The sequence below is a fragment of the Chelonoidis abingdonii genome, chromosome 11 (assembly GCF_003597395.2).
Source record: "Chelonoidis abingdonii isolate Lonesome George chromosome 11, CheloAbing_2.0, whole genome shotgun sequence".
NCBI classification, from domain to species: domain Eukaryota; kingdom Metazoa; phylum Chordata; order Testudines; family Testudinidae; genus Chelonoidis; species Chelonoidis abingdonii.
In genome coordinates this window covers 42635080-42657894 of record NC_133779.1, presented here as the reverse complement: position 1 = coordinate 42657894, position 22815 = coordinate 42635080, and the positions used below count along the sequence as shown (strand labels likewise).

Here is a 22815-nt window from a genome sequence, read left to right as displayed (position 1 = left end):
TGCAGGAGGATGCTCTGGGCTGGCACCGAGGTGTTTGAGGGCAGGAGGGGTATCAGGGCTGGAGCAGGGAGTTGGGACTCAGGAGGGGGTGCAGGCTCAGGGGGCTGCTTACCTCAAGCAGCTCCCAGAAGCAGTGTCATGTCTCCAGCATGTGGAGCTCCCTGGCTGCCCCTATGTGTAGGAGCCAGAGAGTGGACCTGCCACTGCTTCCAGGAGCTGCGTGGAGAGGGACAAGCCCCTAACTCTGCTCCCTGGATGGAGCGCCGAGCAGGGCAAGCTCCGGACCCCACTCCACAGCGGGAGCTCGAGGGCCAGCTACGACCCCGGGCCGTAGTTTGCCCACCCTGCTCTAGACCCAGCATCAGGGCAACTGGATTCTATTCCCTCTTGTGCCACTGGCCTCCTGGGTGATCTTGGGCTAGGCGCTTCCCCGCCCAGTGCCTCAGTTTTCCCATATGTAAAATGGGAACCATGTGCAGCGCTGTGAGCTGACCGCTGACAAGGGCTGCGCCCTGCTGGGCTCACTCCTGGGCTGCTGCCCTGGAAGGCAACGAGACACGAAGCGGAGCCGGGCTCAGGGCAAAGCAGGGAGGCAAAGAGCCTTAAATGGCCATTGGCGCGGGCGTGCGGGGAGCCGGGCCCAGCGCGGGGCCGGGGCGGGGCTGCGGCGCTTTCCGGGCGGTCCCTTCCCCGGCCGGGCGCAGCGAGACGGCGAGCTGCGCTGCGCGGAGCCGGGCTACGCGGGCCGAGCTCGGCTCTCCGGAGCCCAGCCCCGCCGGGGAGACGGGCCCCCGGTTCCCGGGCTCGGCTCGGGAGACGGAGGTTGCCAGGCCCCCGCCGGCCATGCAGCACCTGGGCAAGATCCGCAGCTTCGCGCTGGAGCTGGCAGCGGGCCCGGCGCAGGGCGGCTACCGCGGCGGGGAGCTGCTCTCCGGGCCAGGTGATCATGGAAGCTCAGCGCGCCGCTGAGGGTGCGAGCGCTGGAGGTCTGCGCCCGGGGCCTGGCCACGGCGCACTGGCTGGAGAGCAGGAGCGTGGGCATGAACACGGTCTACAGCGACTACAGCGCCTACGAGCCCTACCTCAGGGCGCGCTGCCAGCTCCTCCGCGGTGAGTCCCTGTCCGGCCCGATGCCCAGCCCTGCCCGCCTGCCGGGAGTGTGTCCCTGGCACCCCCCGGGGAGCCACATCGTCCTCCTTCCCTGTCTCTGCCCTGGTGCCCAGCCCTGCCCGCCTGCCGGGAGTGTGTCCCTGGCACCCCCGGGGAGCCGCATCGTCCTCCTTCGCTGTCTCTGCCCCGGTGCCCAGCCCTGCCCGCCTGCCGGGAGCGCATCCTTGTGCCCCTGGGGAGCCACATCGTCCCCCTTAGCTGTCTCTGTCTCTGTTCCAGTGCCCAGCCCTGCCTGCCTGCCTGCGGGAGGGTGTCCCTCGCACCCATGGGGAGCCACATCATCCCCCTTAGCTATCTCTGTCCCAGTGCCCAGCCCTGCCCGCCTGCCAGGAGGTGTCCTGGCACCTGAGCAGGGCGTTTCCTTCACGTCGTCCTCCAGCTTCTTGTGTGTGGTGCCTATTTTGGCGATGAAGGGTACAGGTTTGTCCCACCTGGTTCTGTTGCCCAGGGAGTATTTGGATCCGTGAGCTTGTGCTCCTTGCGGTGTGTGATTGGTCTGAGTGACGTGACAGTGCCAAGTGGCACCGAGGGATCTTGGTGCAGTGTCTGCTCCGCGCAGAGTCTCACAGGAGCTGCTGTTGTGTGAACACCCCAGGGGCTAACTTTGAAAAGCTGTGGCTCTCCCCTTTCCCTGCCCAAGTTATTTACTCCAATCTCCAGAGCTGAGAGGCAAATGAGAACTCGATGAGCTGTGCCAGGCTCTAGCTGGGAAGGGGATGGGGCTTACGCCCATGTCTCGGGGTAGCTCCTTACCTCCAGTGCACTGGCACTTGTGGAGGTGTGATCTGGTCAATCAGCATCTTCCCATTTCTGTAGACAGGTAAGAGCTTGCCCACGTCATGCAAGATTTCCCACCTCTCTGCATGGGCGGGAAGGCAGGATCGAGCAACGGGAGCTTTGCCTGGACTAGCCCGTCACAGGGCTGAGGATATGACTTCTCTAAACTAGGGTGTCACAATCAGACCCATACAGTCAGCTGTGGGCAGTCCAGATGTGACTCCAGCCAGAGTAGGGTGGTGCCAGACATGCAGGGGCTGGAGATCCTTCCTGACTAAATACAAGCCCTGGTTTTCCAGTAGCTCGAATCGGCTGTTTCAGGGGCTGTTCCTTGCCCCACATGGAGGGGTAATGAAATTAGCTCAGTATTAGACCCTGCAAACGATGGACAGTTCATCAGCCTCTCCCTGCCCACAGGCCCCGTACAGAAATAAGCCCTTGCTGAGGAGAGTGAGGCACTGGGCTCTCACAGGAGGGCCTGGCTCATGTTCAGAGCAGCACTGACAGGGCTCTAGCTCTGGGCAGTTTCTAAACTCTAAATCAGCCATGGAACCTAGTCAGCTCCCTGTCCAGCACTGGTAATGCTGGTGAGCAAGGTGTCCTGCTGATAGCACTTCCCAGGAAGCCTTCCTCCGCCAGGCCCTGGAGCCAGGAGATGCCAAACCTCAGAGCAGGGCCAGCATGACCCCTACCCCCAATCTTGGTGCCTCTCCCACACCTGGCAGGGAGCAGCAATGAAACTCTGTGAGAAAAGCCTCCTGGCTCTGTGGAGCTGGGGGAGGCCAGCGCCTGACTCAGGACACCAGCTGGGGGTTCACGGGCGTTCACTCCAGAGGGGCTGTTCGGCCTCAGGCCTTTCACAGAGATGCTGCTAGCGAGCTCCAGGCCTGGAGGGCTTGTGACCACAGCTCCTGTATGGGCAGGTTTGCCCTGCGAGATGCTGGGGTGGGGGTTCAACATGCCTCAGTGCCCTTGGCTTTACTGGACGTAAGCCTTGTTTCCCACTGAAAACCAAAGACACTCACAAAGTGCCTCTGACTCACCTGCTCCCATGCCAGCATCCCCTCAAGGGAGTTCTCTCTGCTGCTGGGACCAACCCTCTTTGGACCAAACCTCTGTGCCAGGGGCTCGGTGTCCTGAGGCTCTTGCTTTGTTTGTACAGAGACGGGTAAACAGTGAAGTCTTCCCAGGTGTGAATGGAGCACTTAGCAGGCTGGCAAATATTTGTTCTTGTTCCATGGCTCTGGCCCCATACACCCCTCGTGGACTTCAACTTTAATCAGCTTGATAGACACAGCCTGCTCCGGCCCTCCCAGCACAGTGCAGCCAAGCTGGGACGGACAGGACCAATAGCACAGGGGTTCTGTGCTCACTAACAGCCATCAAGCCGTTAGCTTTGCCTTGTCAAATGAAGATGTTCTCCCCATGGAGTCTCTGCCCAGGAGACACCCATGGCAGGGATAGACCATAGGGAATCCCTGTTCTGCTTCCCAGTTGGCCTGATTCTCCCCACCCGACACTGTGAATATTGGCATTTTGCTGAAGTGTAAATGCTGACCCAGGTACCAGGTGGAGGAAGCCAATCCCTGTGAATTCATGCAGTGGCCAGGAGGCTGCAGGGGTTGAGCTGGGAGTGGATGTGTGACTGCCAAGCATGTAGTTTGCAGATCTCTGGCCACGTCTGGCATGAGAACCCAGCCACTCACCCCAGAAGGACACAAGCGACATTTCTGGCTAGAAGAATGTGTTAAAACTGAATAATCTGATGTGGGATGTGAGGAATCACTGTCCCAGGTGGGGTGGATCGTGGTTCTTCCTTTGTTGAGTTGTTTTTCTTTCAGGTAAGCACAAAGGGCCAGATCTGCTGGTTCACGCTGGCTGCTCTGTGCCACCACAGCAGCAGGAAGCAGCTGCAGCATCCTGGTGAATCCAGCCCTTGCTTTCCCTCACCTTGAGCAGGGGCTCTGGCTCCTGCACTGCCACTCTATGTTACAATGAAAGGAGGGTGAGTAGATAAGGGGTTTGGGGAGAGGCCCCACCATGATCTCACACAGGGAAGTGCTCTCCTGGTTGCTTGCAGCTAGGAGGATGATGGGGTGAGGTTTGTTCCCCATTAATACGCCCTGTGATTCTCCCCTGGGAAGCCGCGAGCCGCTGTCTGTGTTTAGATTTCATGGCTTAGTTTGCATGTTGCAAGAGCCCCCTGGAGCCACAAGGAAGGCACGTAGACAGACCCTGGATGCTGTGTTCTGGCAAGACCCTGCTGTGGTGGAGCTTGGAGCTGAGATGGGTATTTCCATTGCTCTGCTGACCCCTGGCCTCACCCAGGTTTAGCCAGGCCCCGTGGGGAGCTGCGGTGGGTTTTTCCAGACTCCAGGGTTTGTGATTTTATTGGCTATGACCTTGTGCTGGGTTCGTGCTCTCCCTGGGGCACCGGGTGTGGAATCGTTGCTTCCTGAAGGACAGGAGGAGGCGAGGGACGTGCTACAGCAGGCAGCGCACCGTGTGCTACTGAGAAAAGCCATTGTGCAGCCAAGGCTGCTGCCCTGGGGGCCGCACCCAGTGCTCATACCCCTCATCAGGAGGGCTGCAGGGGCCCCGGGCCCCTTGCTGAGGACTGCGTGGGGTGCAGGATGGCCTGTCGTCAGCACTCTGTGCACTACCCACATGACCTCTCCTTCCTCCTGCAGCAGCTGCTGCTTCTTCCTGCTGAGATCTACTGGTTGCCTGGGGTTTAAAAAAAAAAAAATGCAGTGGGTGTCATGGTAACAACAGGGAACAGAGCCCCAGTGGGCGGGGTGCTGAGCTTCCTGCTGAGCTGTGAGCTCCTTATAGCCCCTCCCGTGTGCAGGAGCTGAGCCCGGGGACATCTGTGCAGGAAGGGAGCGGTGGCTTTCCCCAGGAGGCTGCACCCACATGGCTCCAGCCAGCACAGCTCCACAGCCTGTCGTGTGGGGGTCTCGTGTTCCTGTGGTTTCCCCGGTTTGCACTGGCCCAGCTGAACTCAGGGTTTACATCCTCCCTCCTTTCCCTTCTCCGATCCTCTCCCTAGCCTGCAGAGCAGCAGCGTTTGTCCCCTGGGCTGCTCAGGTGCCCTTGTGCTATGGCAGCCTGTGTGTGCTAAGGAGACGATGTACAATTGTGCCAGTCCCTCCAGAAACCCCAGCCTGAGGGCCCAGACTTTCCTCCCCACATGGTGCCCTGTGCCAGGGTCACTTACCACTTGCAGGCTGGCTGTCAGGCAACGCACAGGAGGCAGCTGGGTTGTTGGCTCGGGTCTGGCGTGTGTCTCCTTTGGGGAACCCTCTGTTCAGAGTATTCAGAGAGAGCCTGTACCCAAAGCTGCCGCCCCTTTTCCAGCTCTGCCATAGGCAATCCCCAAGCACTTTACCTGGGGTGTTTATTAGCTGCATTACGGTAGTGCCCAGAGAGCAGGCCCCACTGTGCTGGGCCATGCACAACCCCCAGCAGAACTGGCCCTGTGCCCAAGAGCTTAGTCTAAGAGTAACATTTTCAAAAGCACCTCAGTGTCTTAGGCACCCACGTTTCATTGACTTTCAATGGGGCTTTGGCGTCTAAGTGCTTATGTTAGTTTTGACAATGTCCCCCTGGATCTAGGTTTTACGGTACCTGTTTCACAGCCAAGGAACGAGTGGCACAGAGAGACGAGGGCCTTGCTGGTGCAAACACTCACAAATGGACGTAACTCTGAGCACGTGATTTCAGTGGGTCTGCTCACCTGCTTACAGTTAAGCACGTGTAGGTGTCTGCAGGATCATTGCTACAGGCGAGTCACATGGGCACCAAAAATGGACTGTAGCGTTGTTGAAGAACCCGGCCAGAGACACTAAGTCCACTTCTCCCCTGCAGAATCGAGAATAGGGCCCAGAGTCCTGACTCCCACTCAGGTTCAAGCCACTTAATCTGTTGGGCCTGTTCTCCGTTGCCCTGCACCTCATGTTTCCATTTATACCGATGCAAAGGGAGTGCAGTGTGGTGGTTAAGTGAACAGGGGGTGTTTTCCACTGGTGTTGCATGGGAGAAGCGGCAGGGCAATGCAGGATTGGGCTCCCGTGCAGCGTGGGCTTGACACACTGCTTTTCTGATGTGGCAGTGTCCTACTGACTTCTGGATTGTTATCTTTCCCACTTCGCTGCCACTCATATCATAAGCATTCCCAAATCTGGACCTTAGCGTCCAGAAATTTGGGTGCCTGCATGAACCCCTCTAAGCTTAATTACCCGCTTAGATTTGATTTCGCTGCCACCAGCCAAAAATTCCAGGGTTTTGGCTCCCTCTGGTCTCCCCAAACCCTTCCCTGGGGAACCCCAAGGCTCAGAATCCCTGAGTCTTACCTCAAAGGGAAATAGCCCACTTCCCTTCCCCCTCTCTCTCCCACCCAAAATTTCCTCTCTGGGCTAACCTGAGAGTTACTGATGCAATCTCTTTACATCACAATACTAAGAAGCATGTCTCTTCTATTCCACAAAGAGACAAACCCCAAATACAAGGAAACGGAAATGATTCTATCTCTCTTCCCCCTCCCACCAATTCCCTGGTGCTGCAGAGCTTTACCCTCCGTAGATCTAACACAAAGAGAATTTCCCTCCCCTTCGTTCCTTAGCCTACCCAGAGAGAGAAACTCAAACAAGTCTTAAAAAGAAAGAAAAACCACATGAACATATGATCTCTGCATTAAGGTGACAATACACAGGGCTATTACTTAAAAGACAAATATGAATAACCAGCCTTATTCACAAAGAGATACAATTTACACATTCCAGCAACTACACACGTGTAAATACAAACAACAACAACAACAACAGCCTATTGGTTTTTCTACCTTTGTACTTACAACTTGGAAACTGAAGATTAGAAGCTTACAGATAGAAAAAGATCCCCTCTCATAGCTGAGAGCCAGACAAAGACCCAAACATTCCCTCCCCTGAGCTTTGAAAAATCCGGTTTCCTGATTGGTCCTCTGCTCAGGTGTTTGGTTCTCTTTGTTAACCCTTTACAGGTGAAAGAAACATTAACCCTTAGCTGTCTGTTTATGACAGGGCTTGACACACTGCCTTTCTGACGTGGCAGTGTTTGGGGCCTGCTTTGCATTGGTGTCCCGAGATGCCAGGCAGGAGGGAGCTGGGCTCGGTGCCTCTCACAGGCTCTTACAGGAGGCTCCATTGCAGTTGAGGCAGAGCTACCCCTCGATAATTGACAGAACCCTGGTGGGCTCTTTCCAAGGCACATGCTGCGCACTCCTGACACTGGATCTGCACATTGGGTGACTGGGCCTCTCCCTCACCTTCCATGATTGCATCTTGTCACAGTGTCTCAGTCCTCCTCGGCCTGCCCAGGTGTGCCCTGGCTAGGGGAGGGGTAGCATCTAGGCACAGGAAATATGGGCCTGGGTGCTCTGGAGCCCGAGGCAGGCCCAGGGAGTGATCTGTGCCCACTTTTGTATAAGCAGTTGGAAGAGAACTGAGGCTGAAAGAAACCAAGGGCCTGCAGAGCGGCAGGGGGTTCTAGCCACTCTCGGTGGGTGCTGGAAGGAAACCCAGGAGAGCATCTCGGTGGCCACTGTCCTGTATGAGAAGAAGGGAGCTGGAAAAGGACCCTGCAGGATTAATCCCAGGCAGGCAGATGTGGATTATGTGTTATTGCATTGTTAGAGCCTGTGACCTCCTGGGGGACGGTCATGGAGGGAGCCCAGGAAGGAAGATGGGGGACTGAAGAGGAGTCCAGAGGAACAAAAGGCAGCAGAGCCAGGGGTGTAGGAGTTACAGTGTGGGACTTTAGTTTACTTTGAGACGTGCATAATAATAAACTAAAGGGTGTTCTCGGCCCAGGGGAGTGTGAGGACAGACCCCAAGGTGTGTGGGGAGGGGACTGAGGCCAGGTGACTGCAGGGCAGCTGGGAACCTTTGGCTGAAACAGAGCAGGACCGGTTCTAGGGTCCCATTATTGGAGGAGGGGGGAAGTGGGTATGTGGGGGCCATGGATGTCGGTGTTTAAAAACTAACCTCCAGGAGTCCCAGGGCTAGTGAGAGCCCTGGAAAATCTTGGATTTCAAGAATTTAGAAAAGAAAAGTTTGGCTCCTGTGTCAGTATTTTGCTGTGATTTGTAATTTATGTACAAGATGAAAACTGTACATAATGTACATATTTTGGCCTTTCTGGCAATATTTTGGGGCCTCTTGAAGATTATGTTTTGGGGGACTAATTTCGCCTTTTCCCCCCAGTGTCACCAGCAGCTGAAGCACCTGAAGCTGGGCTGAGTTTTGAGTTGGTAAAGAACCCCCTAGTCTACAGGACAACGCCCCTGCCAGTGCAGCAGCGCTGGCACAACCCCTGAGGGCAGACAAAGTTCACCCAGAGATGGAGTTTGTCTGCTGGCTTAGTAGCCCCACTGCCCCAGATGACATTAGCGAAGCCAAAATAAGGTCTTCTCTGTCAATGTAGCTGCATCTGCGCTGGGAGTTTTGCTGGCACAGCTGCGTTGGCAAGTGGTATGTGGCTTTTTCACGCCCCTGATCGCTATAGTCATTATGTCAACAAAACTTTGGGCAAGGCCCCGATGGATCAACCTACGACTGGTGACCGGTTAATCATGTGATTCTGCTGTTTGGCCAGTAGGTGCCTCTGGTTCCCTGCTCCGAAACACCAAGGCAAAGATGCCATCTGGTTCCTTACTGAGAAGAGGGACTCTGGGCTTGCTTTGCTCCGTGGCTCCCGCTGGGTGGCGGTGCAGACTGCGGAATATGCTCATGTGCGCTAGACAGAAAATTCCTGTGATTCTGCAGTGGCTGGTTCTGTGCAAAGCCCTGGTGGGAGCAGTGGGACTAATCACGAAACCAGGCACTGCCTCGGCAGTGCCTGCTAGTGACGGTTTTCCCTTTTGTACGAGAGCACATTCACTGTCAGTGGCACCGTCACCATCTTGTGATGCTTGTGCCAGGGAACTCTGGGATCCTGTCTGAGCACAGGGAGAAAAATCAATCTCTTTCCTCTGCACAAGGTGTGATTAGTGAGTGGGGAAACCTGTGACACTGGAGGAAAGGGAGAAGATGGAAAACCAGCTTCCTCTACCATAAGAGAGCAAACGCTATTTATCCCCATGGTAATCACCTGATGTTACTGTGAGGGGCAGCTGGGGCTCTTTGGGGAGCCTCCCCTGTGCATTTGGATCTTTCACATGTTGAGATTTCTTTTCTGTTTGACTTTCTCAAGGAATTGACTGCGTTTCAGCACCTGTCCTTAGAATAAATACAACGGCACTGCAATGTACCGTGAAATGACTGATACAGCCTTAACTCCCATTTCATGTCGGTGTATTAGGGAATTAAGGGACCAGCGCAGATTTGGGTGAGGGTGAGTGTAGCCCTGATGAAGAACTCCATGGGTACCTTAACTGAGCTAGTTTTGTCTTTAATTTTCTTATTTGTTCTTCTGTTACATCACAAAGCTGAACACTTATATCACACTCTTCTCTTCAAAGTACTTTACAAATGCTAATTAATAAGCAGACCTGGTTATCTCTGACATTATTTGCATGCTCTAAAGGTTGAAATAGGCTACCTGTTGTCGCCAGAAGGGCATAAGAACACGAGAATTAGCATACTGGGTCCAACCATGGTCCATCCTCTCCAGTGTCCTGTCTCTGACAGCGTCCTGCACCAGAGTGTCAGGGGAAGTGTACACAATAGGGTAATTATGGAGTGATCCATCGTTGTCTTCTACTCCTGGCTTCTGGTTGTTAGAAGTTTAGGATCACTCAGAGCATGGGGTTGTGTGTCCTTGATCATCTTGGCTAGTAGCCATTGGTGGACCTATCCTGCGGAACTGATACATTCTTTTTTGAACTCAATTATACTTTTGGTTTCATGACATCCCCTGAAAATGTGTTTCATGGGTTAGTTGTGCATTGTGTGAAAAGTACTTCCTCTTTTTTGTATTAAACCTGCTGCCAATTAATTTCATGGGGTGACCCCTAGTTTTATATTGTGGGAAAGGATAAATAACACTTCTCTAGTAACTTTTCCACACTATTCATGATCTTATAGACCGCCATCATATCCCCCTTTTGTTGTCTCTTTTCTAAGATGAACAGCCTAATCTTTTTAATCTCTTCTTGTATGGAAGCCGTTCCATCCCTTTGATCATCTTTGTTGCCCTTCTCTGAACCTTTTGCAGTTCCACTCTATCCTTTTTGAGGTGGAGTGACCAGAACGGGACACAGCACTGTGATTTATATAGTGGCAATATGATATTTTCTGTTTTATTTTCTATCCCTTTCTTAATTGGTCCTAACCTATTGTTAGACTTTTTGCCCACTTCTGTGCATTGAGCAGATGGTTTCAGAGAACTATCCATGGTGACGCCAAGATCTCTTTTTTGGGGTGGTAACAGCTAATTTACAGGGGCGGCTCTAGACATTTTGCTGCCCCAAGCACGGAGAACCAGTGTCTTGTATGTATGGTTGGGATTATTTTTTCCAACGTGCATTACTTTATGCTTATCAGGGGAGTAAGAGGAAAGGCCCCCGAAACTCCTGCAGTTAGATTTGGGTCCCTGCTCCACAATGCACTGTGCTGAACAATGGCTTTCTCACAGCCCTGTGAAATTGAGGGGGCTCACAGAGGAGTCAGGTGCAGAGCAGCTGGTGCAGGCCTATAGACACCTTTACATTGCCCGACCTCCTAGAACTACAGTCCTACAGGTGAGCCAGAGTGGACCGATTAGTAAAGCTGATGTGTCATAATGCTGCCGCCCCGGGCTGCCAGAGGATGCATGATCGGCGAGTCACCCCAAGACAATGTTGCTCTTCCTATTGGCAAAGTCTTCTGAAATCAGATTTGCAACATTCCGTTCATGTCAGTGGGACATTGCCTAGTGAAATAACATTGCAGGGAAAACTGTTCCTCCAACTGTCCTGGCCGCATCGTGCTCACCTTAGCAAACAGAAAGTGACGACAGGCTCAGCAGCAGGGCTCAGCCCCACCCTCAGAGACTTGGGCGCACAACTTGGAAAATTCCTGCCTTTCAGTGCGTCTGTGCCTACCCTCATTCAGAACCCAGGCACAGGCGCTGTGAGGAGCATACAAAGAGCACGGACAGGATGGATGTTCCAGAGTTTAGGGAACGTGGGTTCACTGCTATTGGTACCCACACTAGGTAGCTCAGGCCTGTCTTACATGTGCTATGATCACACACCCCTCCCCCTGATTGCAGTGCAGACGGACCTAGAGTCTCTCTGTGAGTTGTGACTCAGTCCCCCATCTCTAACATGCAGACAGTACTTCCCTCAAAGATGGTCAGGATCAGATTCAGGGGCATGGGGGCCATGGAGAGAGGGGGAAATTTTCAGTCTTTTACAAGGGCTTAATTGAACTCCCACTGAAGTCAGTGCAAGTCTTTGCATTGAAACAAGACAGCAAGTATCTCTCTGGGAGTGAGGAGTGATTGTACCCTGAGGTACCCACAGGGATGACAAGGAGCCTCCCAGAGCTGGCTGTCACAAATTAACCCTTGTCATGCTGTGGCACACACCCGATTCCTATTGGAATTCACATGCAAACCCCCCTTGCATGTGGTTCAGCTCCTGCAATCTTTATGGCTGTTTGCATGGTGGTAGCAGGTAGACCCCTGCCCCTGCTGTGCAGTGCTCTGCACATACATGTAACAAAGCAACAGGCCCCTTCCCTGGTGCTGTACCAGGCAGAAACCTCCTAAGGAATTAAACATGGAGCTTTCTGAGCTAACCAAGCCTTACACAGCTTCAGCCCAACATGATCTACAATGGCTGAGAGAATAATGCACTCAAAGCAGGAGTTCTGGAGAGGCAGGTCCTGGACAGCATGGCCTGAAGTGATGCTATATTATAGTCATGCTTTCTCCAGCCAAGGGTGAGTAACCTGTCAAATGTTCCTGTCTTCATTGGCCCATTGCCACCTCCAGGCCTGGGGCCAGAGCACACTTGATGCTTAACAAATTAATAGTAATAATTAAAGTGAAAACTGCTGGAGCTGCTTTAATCCCTGAGGAGTCCTGTGCCATTTTACTGCCGTCAGTCCCTTTTTACAGCCAGGCACGTCTTTTGCATGATTAATCACAGAGACACCTGCACTGAGGATCAACTCAGTATCCACAGAGCCTCCAGCACAACATTGTCTTACTTTTCGCTGAACACCATAGGCAACTGATGCGTGTTTGTCCCAGGTAGTGGAGCGCTCCACTTACATGAGAGATTATTTAATTGTTCCTGGGCTTTGTAGATAAGAAGCGCAGAGCAGTGCTAGGCCACTTACAAACCTTGTACAGCACTAGACTTGTCCTGGTTAAAAACACAAGCAAGACAAATTGCTCATTAATTAATTGCAAGAGTTATGGGTAAAACACACCACTGTACCGCCCTGGAAGTGTATAATGTGATTCTCTCCCGGAGTGGTTCTCTCTGCTGCTCCAGTTCGGTAAATCAGGCTGTGGCAGGTATTGAATTCCGTGCCTAAGGCTGTACCATCGGCACCTCTGCTTTTAGGAGAAGAGGGGGTGTCTCCTGCTGCTGTACAAGCACATGGGCCAAGGAGCAAAACGAGCAGCTAACCTGAGCTGTTCCCTCGTGAGAAGCCCCATAGCATCTATCTTGTCAACCAGGCTTCTGGGAAAGTGGATTTTGATCAATACTGTACTGAGTGCCAAGTATATAGTTGTTGTGGGGATGCAGGGCTCAGCTAAATTGAAGTGGGAATGGGGAGCTGCTGGGTTATTTCCTTTGAAAGCATCAAACACTAAGGCCACGTCTAGACTAGGCGCCGTATTGGCACGTTAAAATCGATTGCTCAGGGATCGATATATCGCGTCTAATCTAGACGGGATATATCGATCCCTGAGCGCGCTTATATCGATTCCGGAACTCCACCAACCCCAACGGAGTTCCGGAATCGACATGGCGAGCCGCGGACATCGATCCCGCGTGGTGAGGACGGGTGAGTAAATCGATTTTAGATATTTGACTTCAGCTACGTTATTCACGTATCTGAAATTGCGTATCTAAAATCGATTTTACCCCGTAGTGTAGACCAGCCCTCAGATCCTGAAACTCCTCTTTGTGCCCCACAAATGCTCTGTGTACCTAGTCGCCCCAGAGAGCCTGCTGGCTGGGCTGACTTCTTGCCTGCAATCATGCTGGCAATCTGCAGTGTTCTGGGTTTGGCCCAACACTTCGCTTGCAAGCATTTGTGCATTTAAACTGTGGCACCAAATGCACGTGGGGCAGCTGTGGGGATGCGGCTGAGCAGTGACTGCAAAGTGTCCAGAGGGTTTCTTAGCATGCCCTGTGCTGTAGCTTGTGTTACTGAACTGTAGGACAGGGACAGTGGGGAATTTGGAGGTGGAAGAGCAGGTGGCATTTGCAAGCACAGAGGGGTCAGAGGAGGTGACTGAAGCTGGGCCTGGGGATGGTGGACACGTGGACAGGATGTGGCATGTCTAGAATTGAGAGAGGGGATGGTTTCAGAATCCTGCTGTCTGGTTTCTGGCCATCATCTGTCTCGAGCTAGGGACCCAGCAAATGGTCAGTGGAGGGTCAGTCTGGCTGGGGGTCACTGTTATGGGTGACTCCACTCACAGGTGGGCGAGGTGACAGACTATGCAAGGGTCGGTTTCCGAATGTTTCATAGAATATCAGGGCTGGAAGGGACCTCAGGAGGTATCTAGTCCAACCCTCTGCTCAAAGCAGGACCAACCCCAACTAAATCACCCCAAGAGACTCATAGCAGATACGTTTCTCCTCCCGTTTAAATAGAAAGAGCAGGTTGTACTGGGTGTTTGGGGCATCTGCCTGTCCACTCGGGCAGCAGTTCGGGCTGGAGCCAGAGCCCCCTTCCCAGCAGGGGCAGGGCAGGCTCGGGAGCAGGCAGGGAGACCGCTGCGGCTTTGCCCAGTGGGGGACAGTTGATGTCCGGGGGGGGAGAGTTGCTGCACCCCCGGGCTCTGCCCGCAAAGCCCCAGCCGGGGGTCGGGCGCGGGGCTGGGGGCGGCTCTCCCCCGCGCTGCCCGCACATGCCCGGGGCTTTGTTTTGCGCCGTCAGTCTCCGGCAGCCGGGCCGCCCCCNGGCTCATTGGGCGAGGGGGCGGCCCGGCCCGCCCCGCCCCGCCCCGCCACATGGCATTTAAAGGGCCCCGCGGCCGCCGTGTCCCGCAGGCTGCTCCGCTCCTTCCCGGCTCTGCGATGCTCTTCGACCGGCTCCGCCGCTTCTGCGTCCTGCTCGACTGCCCCGAGCTGGACTCGCCGCCCGTCTTCAGCTCGGGCGAGGCGGTGTCGGGCCGGGTGGTGCTGGAGCTCTCCGGCGAGGCGCGGCTCGGGGCTCTGCAGCTGCACGCCCAGGGCTGCGCCAAGGTGCACTGGACCGAGTCCCGCAGCGCCGGCTCCAGCACCGCCTACACCCAGAGCTACAGCGACCAGGTGCCGTTCCTGAGCCACCGCGACACGCTGCTGGCCGCGCCAGGTAGATCCTTGGGCCGGGGGGCGCGGGCTTTGTCGGGGGATCTCGGGGTGACTCCCCGGTGCTGGAGCCTGGCTCGCTGGAGCCGCCTCCGAAGAATGCCCCGGGGAAGGTTGAGCCCCCTACTCAGCTGCCTTCCGCTGAACTTCTGCGGGACGTCAGCTTGACCCTCAGCAGAGAGGGCACGGGTGACCCAGTCCCACACTCGTACATAACCGGAAAGTGGTGCCGGAGTCCTGCTGATCAGGCAGGAGAGGGTCTTAGGGTGTGTTTAGCGGACCAAATGATGGGTCTCCGCCTCCTAAACACAGCAGCAGGTCCCACCGAATGGGATTGATTTATTTTTTTTAATTTCCCCTCTCCGGCCGTCCCTTCCCTCCCCCACCAATGTCTCTCCTTGGAAATGTTTGAAGAGAGATTGTGTGTGCATGTTGAGCTGTAGGGCAAAAGTTTGTTTGCACATCAGTTACTTCAGTCAGACTAAATTGAGTTGCAGTATTTTGCAAGGTGCAGTCCAGGTGAGGAAGACCTTGGCATGTGGGTTTTGGTAGTTATTAACCCTGGAGCTCCCTGGAATGTCTTCTGGGTTCTTAATAGTCAAGATATATTAACTTAATTAAATCTGATCTTGCTCTATCAAATGGAGACTATTGTGTGGTCAATCTAAATGACACCCTGCAAAGCCTCATCCTGTTCTTGTGACAGTTGTTGTGAATTAAGGTCTTTATTTTGCTTTTCTGTGTCAAATGCTTCAGCAGCAACTCCTGAGTCAGAATGAAAGTAACTTCTAATGGCTGGAGTGCACTTCCTGTAAAGTGACAGCCAAACAGCACTCTTCTGGTAAAGAAGTCTTGCAAGAAAGATCTGATCATACTCACCTTAAATTTTTTTTCCCCTCCCCAGACAATGGTGAAGTCACAGTTCTGCAGGCAGGAAAACACGAATTCCCCTTCACGTTTCAGCTCCCAGAGTAAGTTCAACTTTATTCTTTGTGTTAGCACCACTGCAAGCATCTGTGGGACAGGAGGAGGGGGCAGTAGGACTGTTCTAGTACATCAGCAGCTCCCGGGAGTAAGCCCAGTTTAAATATGCACGCTCTGGGTGTTTGCTCTGTAGGTGGATGAAGTGTCTCATTGTGAATTCTGGGGAAACCCCCCCCAACCATTGTCACTTCTCCCTGGGCAGGACTCTGGCCACCTCCTTTGAAGGCCGGCATGGGAATGTGCGCTACTGGGTGAAAGCCAAGTTGCACAGACCCTGGTCCATTGTCAAGAAAGCAAAGAAAGAATTCACAGTGATCGAGCCCATTGACATCAACACCCCAGCCTTGCTGGTAAGTGAACGCCAGCCAGAGCGAGTTCAGAGAGCTGAGATCCGGGTGCTCGGAGCTGACCTTAGCTCAGACTAAGATTGATCAGGAGTGACTAGTGACATGTGGGGCCTGACTTGAGATGCCTTTAAAAGGCCAGATGTTCAGAACATGGCTCGCACCTGCCCTCTAAAAACACATCTGCAGCTGGGCCTTCCAAAACCAAGGTGCTCCAAATGGGGCTTCTCTTAATCTTCCTTGAAAACCTTGTCTTAAAAACATGAGGCAGCCAGATTAGCATCCCTGCCTGTTATGCTGGGAGGGGGCCTCTGCACAGCAAAACAAGAGACCTGTGATAGTGTCTCAGAGCCCGGGCCAGCTGACTTGGGCTCACCGGACTTGTGCTGCAGGGCTAAAAATATCCATGTAGACATCTGGGCTTGGGTTGGAGCCTGGCTCTGGCCCCCAGCGAGGCAGGGGATGGGTCTCGGAGCTGGCATGTCCACACTGCTGGTCAGTTGACCTGGGCCCTGAGAGTCGCTGCTGGGGGTTTGTTCTTGCTTGGTAGATGTGACCAAAAGATGCAGGAGGAACCATTCCTGGGACTTTGCCCTCTGCTCAGTGAGTGACTAATCTCCATGATCACAGCTCAGGCTGGAGACAAGTAATATGAGAGAGGGCTGGGGCGCTGTGTGGAGATCCCAGGAGGGAGAGGTGGGTGAGGGCTCCTGACTAGAGAGCTAAAACTTGACTTGCTTCTGTCCCTTCCTCTAGGCTCCTCAGGCAGGCGTGAAGGAGAAGCTCGCTCGTGCCTGGTACTGCAACCGGGGCCTGGTCTCTATATCAGCCAAGATAGACCGAAAAGGCTACACACCAGGTAACTCAACGGGCCACTTCCTGATCAAAGGATGCTGAGTGTAACTGCCCTGGGGAATGTACAGGGGCTGGCAGTGGGGCTTCTAGATCCGTGCTGTGACTGGGCTCTTCATACTGTGTGAAGCTCCAGAGAGGCCCCAGCCCCTGAATACTACTCAGACGTGCCCTTGGTCTGCGCAGCTTCCTGGGAACGGAAGGGCTGGAATTGCAGGAACAAGATGTAGCTTAACAAATGCTATCCCAGGCAGTTCTACATCTTAGCTATGCCTGGTTTCTCTGGTGCAGTGCACGTCACATGGCTGGGCCAGTGGGTTTTATCAAGCCTGTTGTTCTCCTGCCAGGTGAGGTCATCCCTATCTTTGCTGAAATTGACAACTGCAGCACCTGCACCGTAGTGCCCAAAGCTGCCATCATCCAGACTCAGACGTTCATTGCCCGGGGTGCCAAGAAGCAGAAGAAGTCTGTGGTGGCCAGCATAGCAGGCGACTCCATTGCAGCTGGGAAGAGGGAAGTGTGGCATGGCCGAGCGCTGAAGATCCCCCCAGTGGGCCCCTCGATCCTCCAGTGCCGCATTATCCGTGTGGAATATGCCCTGAAGGTAGGCTGTAGAATAAATCTGACCTGCAGCACAAGGCCTTGAATAAACAGGCTGACATGTCCCACTGCCTTAAGTTCTTAGCTGTGACTGAGGTGGGGCTTGGTCACTCTGCTGAAGTGCCCTTTCTGTGCTGGGCCTCTCATGCCTGTGGGTCTGCTGCCCACTTGAGGTGCCACCTGGCTCTGGGGTCAGTGGCAGGGTGGATTCCTAGGTTCTTATCCTGTGCTGATATCCAGTCCTTCCTCCTTCGCTCCATCATCAAACTATGTATTTGCCTGTGCAGGTAAAATCTCGTATTCCTGCTGGAGAAGTTGTCTACCAGCTTCCTCCTGCCCTGGCATAGCAGCCTGCCAAGGGAACATGTTGCTGGCCAGGCTGTGCCTGCACTTGCATCCCACCCCATCAGGGAGAGAATTGGATGCTGCCTGTCATCATGGGCTGAGGGAATGCCAAGAAATGACTGCTGTTTCCTCCCCCTCAAAGGTTTGTGTTGATATTCCTGGGACCTCCAAGCTGCTCCTGGAACTGCCACTCGTGATTGGGACGATCCCACTGCATCCATTCGGGAGCCGCACATCCAGTGTCAGTAGCCAGTACAGTGTCAACCTGGACTGGCTCCGAATGGTGATCCCGGAGGAGCCTGAGGGTAAGTGGCTGTTCTCAGTGCATGGGGATCCCACTGCATGGGGTGGCAGCTCCAAGTGAGCTGGTCCCAAGGGAGTGTCTGAGCAAACTGGTAGCCTTGTCCTCTGCCCCTGGACTCTGCCTAGCATGTGGCTTTGTGGGTCTTGTACTGCAGGAACCAGGTATCCATGAGAGGGGATGTAGCTGAATGCAAAGGTAACTACCTGCACATCTCCTGCTAGCAGATTCCTGCCTAACCACACAATACCTCTGTTCTCCTTCCAGCTCCTCCTGAATATTCATCTGTTGTGTCCAGGGAAGAGTCTGCGCAGAACCTGTCCCCGCCCTGCCAGGATGAACTCAGCACTAGCTTGGGAAGTTTCTTTCCTTACATCCAAGAGTTCCGCTACCGTCCTCCTCCACTGTACTCAGAGGTAAGTACAGCATCCTCCTGGGGGTTGGGCTGGGGGACCCTTGCTGGGATAACTCCCTCTGGTGTCTGGTACAACACTTCTTCTTAACTTGGATTTTCAGGTGGATCCAAACCCCACATCAGACAGCATCCGGCCACGCTGCATGACCTGTTGAAGGAAGCGCCACTGAGTGCAGTTACTAGAATACAAATCCTGTGGGGATGAGAAGCTTGCAGTCTTGCAGGACTTCCGCCCTGGGTATCTGGATCGGCGTCCAAGAGGCTATTGTGAGGCCAGCACTCATGTGGAGCTGAGAACCTGTTTGCTCACTGCCACTTGAAACCACCTGATGCGGCTACATCCCATGGACTGACTCCTTGCCCCAAAGCTGAAATGAGGGTGTTGGACTTGCCGTGTGGGGTCGGAGCAGCTCCTGAGCACGTGGTGCAAGGGAGGCAGAGGAGGGTGAAGGGTTAAGAAATCTTCTGCAGGAGTATGGGGTTCAAATGAGCCAAGCTCTTGCATCTTGCAGCTACCATAGTCCTGCTCCAGCTAACGGCTGCCAATACAAAACCGGACTGGGAAATGCTTCTCAGGATTACTGGAAAGCATTTTAATCTTGCTCTGGGGAAGGGTTTAAACACCATGGTAATCTGAGGGCACCCTCCAGCTACTGCATTCTTAAAGTCACCAGGATTTCAGTTTCTGGAGAATTAAAATGGGATTGTTCTCCCCAGCCTGAGGCTTGGCACTTGCTGTGCGGCGCCCATGAGCCTTACGTTGTGTCCCAGGGTGCCTGCTGCTGGGGCTGTGCATGGCCTCTGGTCTAACACTGCGGGACACTAAATATGTAAAGACTCTTCCTCTGAGTCAGGGATTGTACAGGTGCCAGGAGACCAAGCACTGCAAGCTCAGGGAAGAACCCCTGTTCCATAAACAGCAAGATTTATGGTGCTGTCTTGGTCACCAAATCTTGTCTGGTGTCTGGCAGGCACCAGACAAACATGCAAAACCCACTGAACTCCCGCTGATGCAGGAAGCTGTGCCTTGGTCTTTAAAAGGCTTGTGCCTTTGGGGCTGCTAGAATTGTCCCAGTAGCATTTGATTGCCCTCTATGCCTGAGTAAAAGGTGAATGGGAAATCGGGAAAGCTGCCAGCCGCAGGGCCACATAAGAGCTGACATGATCAGTGTCACGTAGCCCAGCACTGGAGGGTACATGCAGTGAGGCCTGTAGATGCTATAGGCTGAGTAGGGAAGAGCCTTAAATCCAGTCCTGCATGCGGACTTGCCTTGCTAACACTTCACCCAGCACCTAGTGGGTGGGGAAGAGCCTCACATCTGCCTGCCACTAGCAGAGTGAGGAAGAAGCTGCTGATTGTAAGCACTGAACACTGGTAAATCCTGTTGGGAGAGGAAGAAGAGGTTGTAATGAAGACTGCTTGGGTGCATCTGCCTTTGGCTTCAGGCTGGTCTTCCTGCTCCCTGTGCAGATTTGACCAGAAGTCTTGGCTATTGATAGTTCATTAATAAACAGTGCATTCCATGATCTGAGGCTGAAACTGCCTGAAGTAGCCACCCCCAGCCGGGGGGCTAGAACCGCTGATAGCCAAAGCAAAAGGTCCCAAACCTGCTTACTTTAGCTATGCAGTCGATAGCCTTTCCTGTTCCTAGTGGAGGAAATCTTTTTATATGCCTGTAACTGATGTTTTTTTAATATTTTTGTCTAATTCTGCTTTTGTACAACTCCAGGTTTTGAAATAAACACGTGTTGTTCTGAAGATGGTGGCTTGAATGCTGCCTTCTGCTGGCCTCACCTGTTAGCATGAGCCCAGTTCTCAGGGCACCTAGCACATGAACAGAGGCTTGTACAGCCAGTGACCTTGGGGGTGGGGGAGGCTTTGGGCCACCAGTTTTCATCTCTGTCCCTCACTCCCTGGATTCCCAGACCCAATCTGCTATCCTCCTATCTGCACTTGTACAGCTTGTATTTCTGGGGTCCCTGGGTTAGATCCTCATGGAGCTGGTGTCTGAAAGGACTAGTGTCCCTTCTAGCTGGTGCTGCAGCCAGCCTTTTGTCAAGCCGCTCTCCTTCCCAGTCACCTCTGAACTGGGCTAGGTCTTGGCCACTAACCCCCCTTTCCAGGTGTGGCAGGGCCAGGCTAATTGGCTTCAGAGACTCTCATTAACCCTCTTGTTGCCAGTGTGGGACCTGTCTGCACCATCACAGCACATGTGCACCTGGGCACCTGCACTAGTTGCATCTGCTTTTGAGCCAGAGTAACCTTGGAGACCCGTATTCCTGACTGGAAAGTGCATGGGCTAGTGGGGAGGGGATGTGGCCAGGACACTAGCCTGATGGTCCTAGCCAGCTCTAGCAGAAGCTGTACCTGCCCTGCTGTGGCTCCAGTTTCCGTAAGTGAAAAGTTCTTACTGGCAGTCCTGCCTCTGACTTTCCATGGAGACACTTCATTCCTCCAGAGGCCTGGTCTACACTATGCGTTTAAACCGATTTTAGCAGTGTTAAACCAATTTAACGCTGCACCCATCCACAGAACGAACTCCTTTATATTGATATAAACGGCTCTTTAAACCGGTTTCTGTCCTCCTCCCTGGCAAGAGGAGTAGCGCTGAAATTGGTATTACCATATCGAATTAGGGTTAGTGTGGCCGGAAATTGACGGTATTGGCCTCCAGGCGGTATCCTGCAGTGCACCATTGTGACTGCTCTGGACAGCAAACCGAACTCGGATGCACTGGCCAGGTAAACAGGAAAAGCCCCTTGAACTTTTGAATTTCATTTCCTGTTTGCCCAGCATGGAGCTCTGATCAACATGGGTGGTGATGCAGTCCCAAATCCAAAAAAACTCCACGCATGATGTACAGGATGATACTGGATCTGATGGCTTGTATGGGAGAACAAATCTTTTCTATCAGAGCTCCGTTCCAGAAGATGAAATGCCAAAGCATTAAAAAAATCTCCGGCTATGATAGACAGAGGCCACAGCACAGTGCTGTGTGACAAGCATAACGGAAAGCGCAAAGAATCAAATGGATGCTCATGGGGAGGGAGTGGGTCTGGGACTCCGCTATCCCGCGTCTCCAAAAAGCACTTGCATCTTGGCTGAGCTCCCAAGCCTGTAGGGTCCAACCGTTGTCTGGGTGTTTCAGGATATATGTCGTCGTTTACCCCCCCCTGCCCCCCGTGAAAGAAAAGGGAAAAAAAATCATTTCTTGATTCTTTTATGTCACCCTATGTCTACTCATCTGCTGGTAGACACGGTGCGCGGCAATGATAGCAGCTCCTCTCCTCTCCTCTCCTCTCCCCGGTGGCAGATGGTACATATTGACTGCTATCCATCGTCGTCAACAGCCCGTGAGTGCTCCTGGCTGGCCTCGCTGAGGTCGGCCGGTGGTGCCTGGGTAAAAATGAAATGACTCCGGTCATTCCGGTAGATGATACAGAACGGCTGGAACCGTCTCATCTAGCAACTGGGGGCTGAGCTCCATCACCCCTCCCCCCTTTTCATGTCTAAAGAAAAGATTCTGTACTGCCTGGACTATCATGGCAGCAGGGTGCTGGGCTTCTTCCCCCCCACGATTTAATTGTCCTGCCTGTTCTATCATAGCAACTGGGGGCTGCTTCCCCTCATTTTATCTCCAGAAAAGTCAGTGTTTCTATTCCTGCATTCTTTTATTACTTCATCACACAATGGGGGACACTGCCACAGTAGCCTAGAAAGGTTGGGGAGAAAGAATCAACAGGTGAGGTTGTTGCAGGGCACCCCTGTGAATGGCATGCAGCTCATCATTTCTGCAGGATCTGACACGGAGCAGCTGTGCTTCTGATACACTGGCTCTCTAGTACAACTGTCCCCATATCTAGCAGGACTGACTCTATGTTTTAGATAACCATAAAGGAGAGATTGCCTCAGGGAGTCATTCCCCATGTTGGTCTTTTGCCCCGACCAACCTCAAGCTAAGGCCAGCCAGGAGTACCTATGACAGTAGCAGACAGTACTGAATGATGAACCGGTCATTTCATCACCACTTGAATAGCACAACAGTACAGAAACAACTGGTGACCAGCTCTACTACCTTGCAACGCAATGAATGCTGCTGTGTAGCACTGCAGACCGCCAGCAAGCGGCATTCAGTACGCATACGGTGACAGTGACAAATGGCAAAACGGGCTCCATGGGTGCCATGCTATGGCATCTGCCAGGGCAATCCAGGGAAAAAGGGCGCAAAATGATTGTCTGCGGTTGCTATCACGGAGGAAGGAATGAGTGATGACATTTACCCAGAATCACCTGCGACACTGTTTTTGCACCATCATGCATTGGGATCTCAACCCAGAATTCCAATGGGCAGGGGAGACTATGGGATAGCTACGGGATAGCTACCCACAGTGCAACACTCCGGAAATTGACGCTAGCCTCGGTACATGGACGCACACCTCCGAATTAATGTGCTTAGTGTTGCCGCGTGCACTCGACTTTCTACAATCTGTTTTACAAAACCGGTTTATGTAAAATTGGAATAAT

General features: G+C 53.4%; 1 protein-coding gene across 2 annotated transcripts; it reads left to right on the top strand.

Moving 5' to 3' along the window:
- The first annotated feature begins 669 nt into the window (after positions 1 to 669).
- Positions 670 to 20049, top strand: ARRDC2 (arrestin domain containing 2). 2 transcript variants are annotated; one of them, XM_032782852.2, is made up of 8 exons: positions 670 to 1110; positions 15354 to 15420; positions 15636 to 15783; positions 16534 to 16636; positions 16977 to 17233; positions 17717 to 17879; positions 18143 to 18291; positions 18392 to 20049. In XM_032782852.2, exons 1-8 carry the CDS (start codon positions 1041 to 1043, stop codon positions 18443 to 18445), a joined length of 1011 nt encoding a protein of 336 aa, XP_032638743.1. In that variant the 5' UTR covers positions 670 to 1040; the 3' UTR covers positions 18446 to 20049. The 2 variants fall into 2 exon arrangements, with proteins under 2 accessions (XP_032638743.1, XP_032638742.1); XM_032782851.2 differs by lacking the exon at positions 670 to 1110 and adding an exon at positions 14152 to 14453.
- The last annotated feature ends 2766 nt before the right edge of the window (positions 20050 to 22815 follow it).

Coding starts and splice junctions, on each gene's coding strand:
- ARRDC2 (XM_032782851.2), top strand. CDS start 14,177: ATGCTCTTCGACCGGCTCCGCCGCTTCTGCGTCCTGCTCGACTGCCCC. Junction 15,421..15,635: donor TTCACGTTTCAGCTCCCAGA/GTAAGTTCAACT, acceptor CTCCCTGGGCAG/GACTCTGGCCACCTCCTTTG. Junction 16,637..16,976: donor CCGAAAAGGCTACACACCAG/GTAACTCAACGG, acceptor TTCTCCTGCCAG/GTGAGGTCATCCCTATCTTT.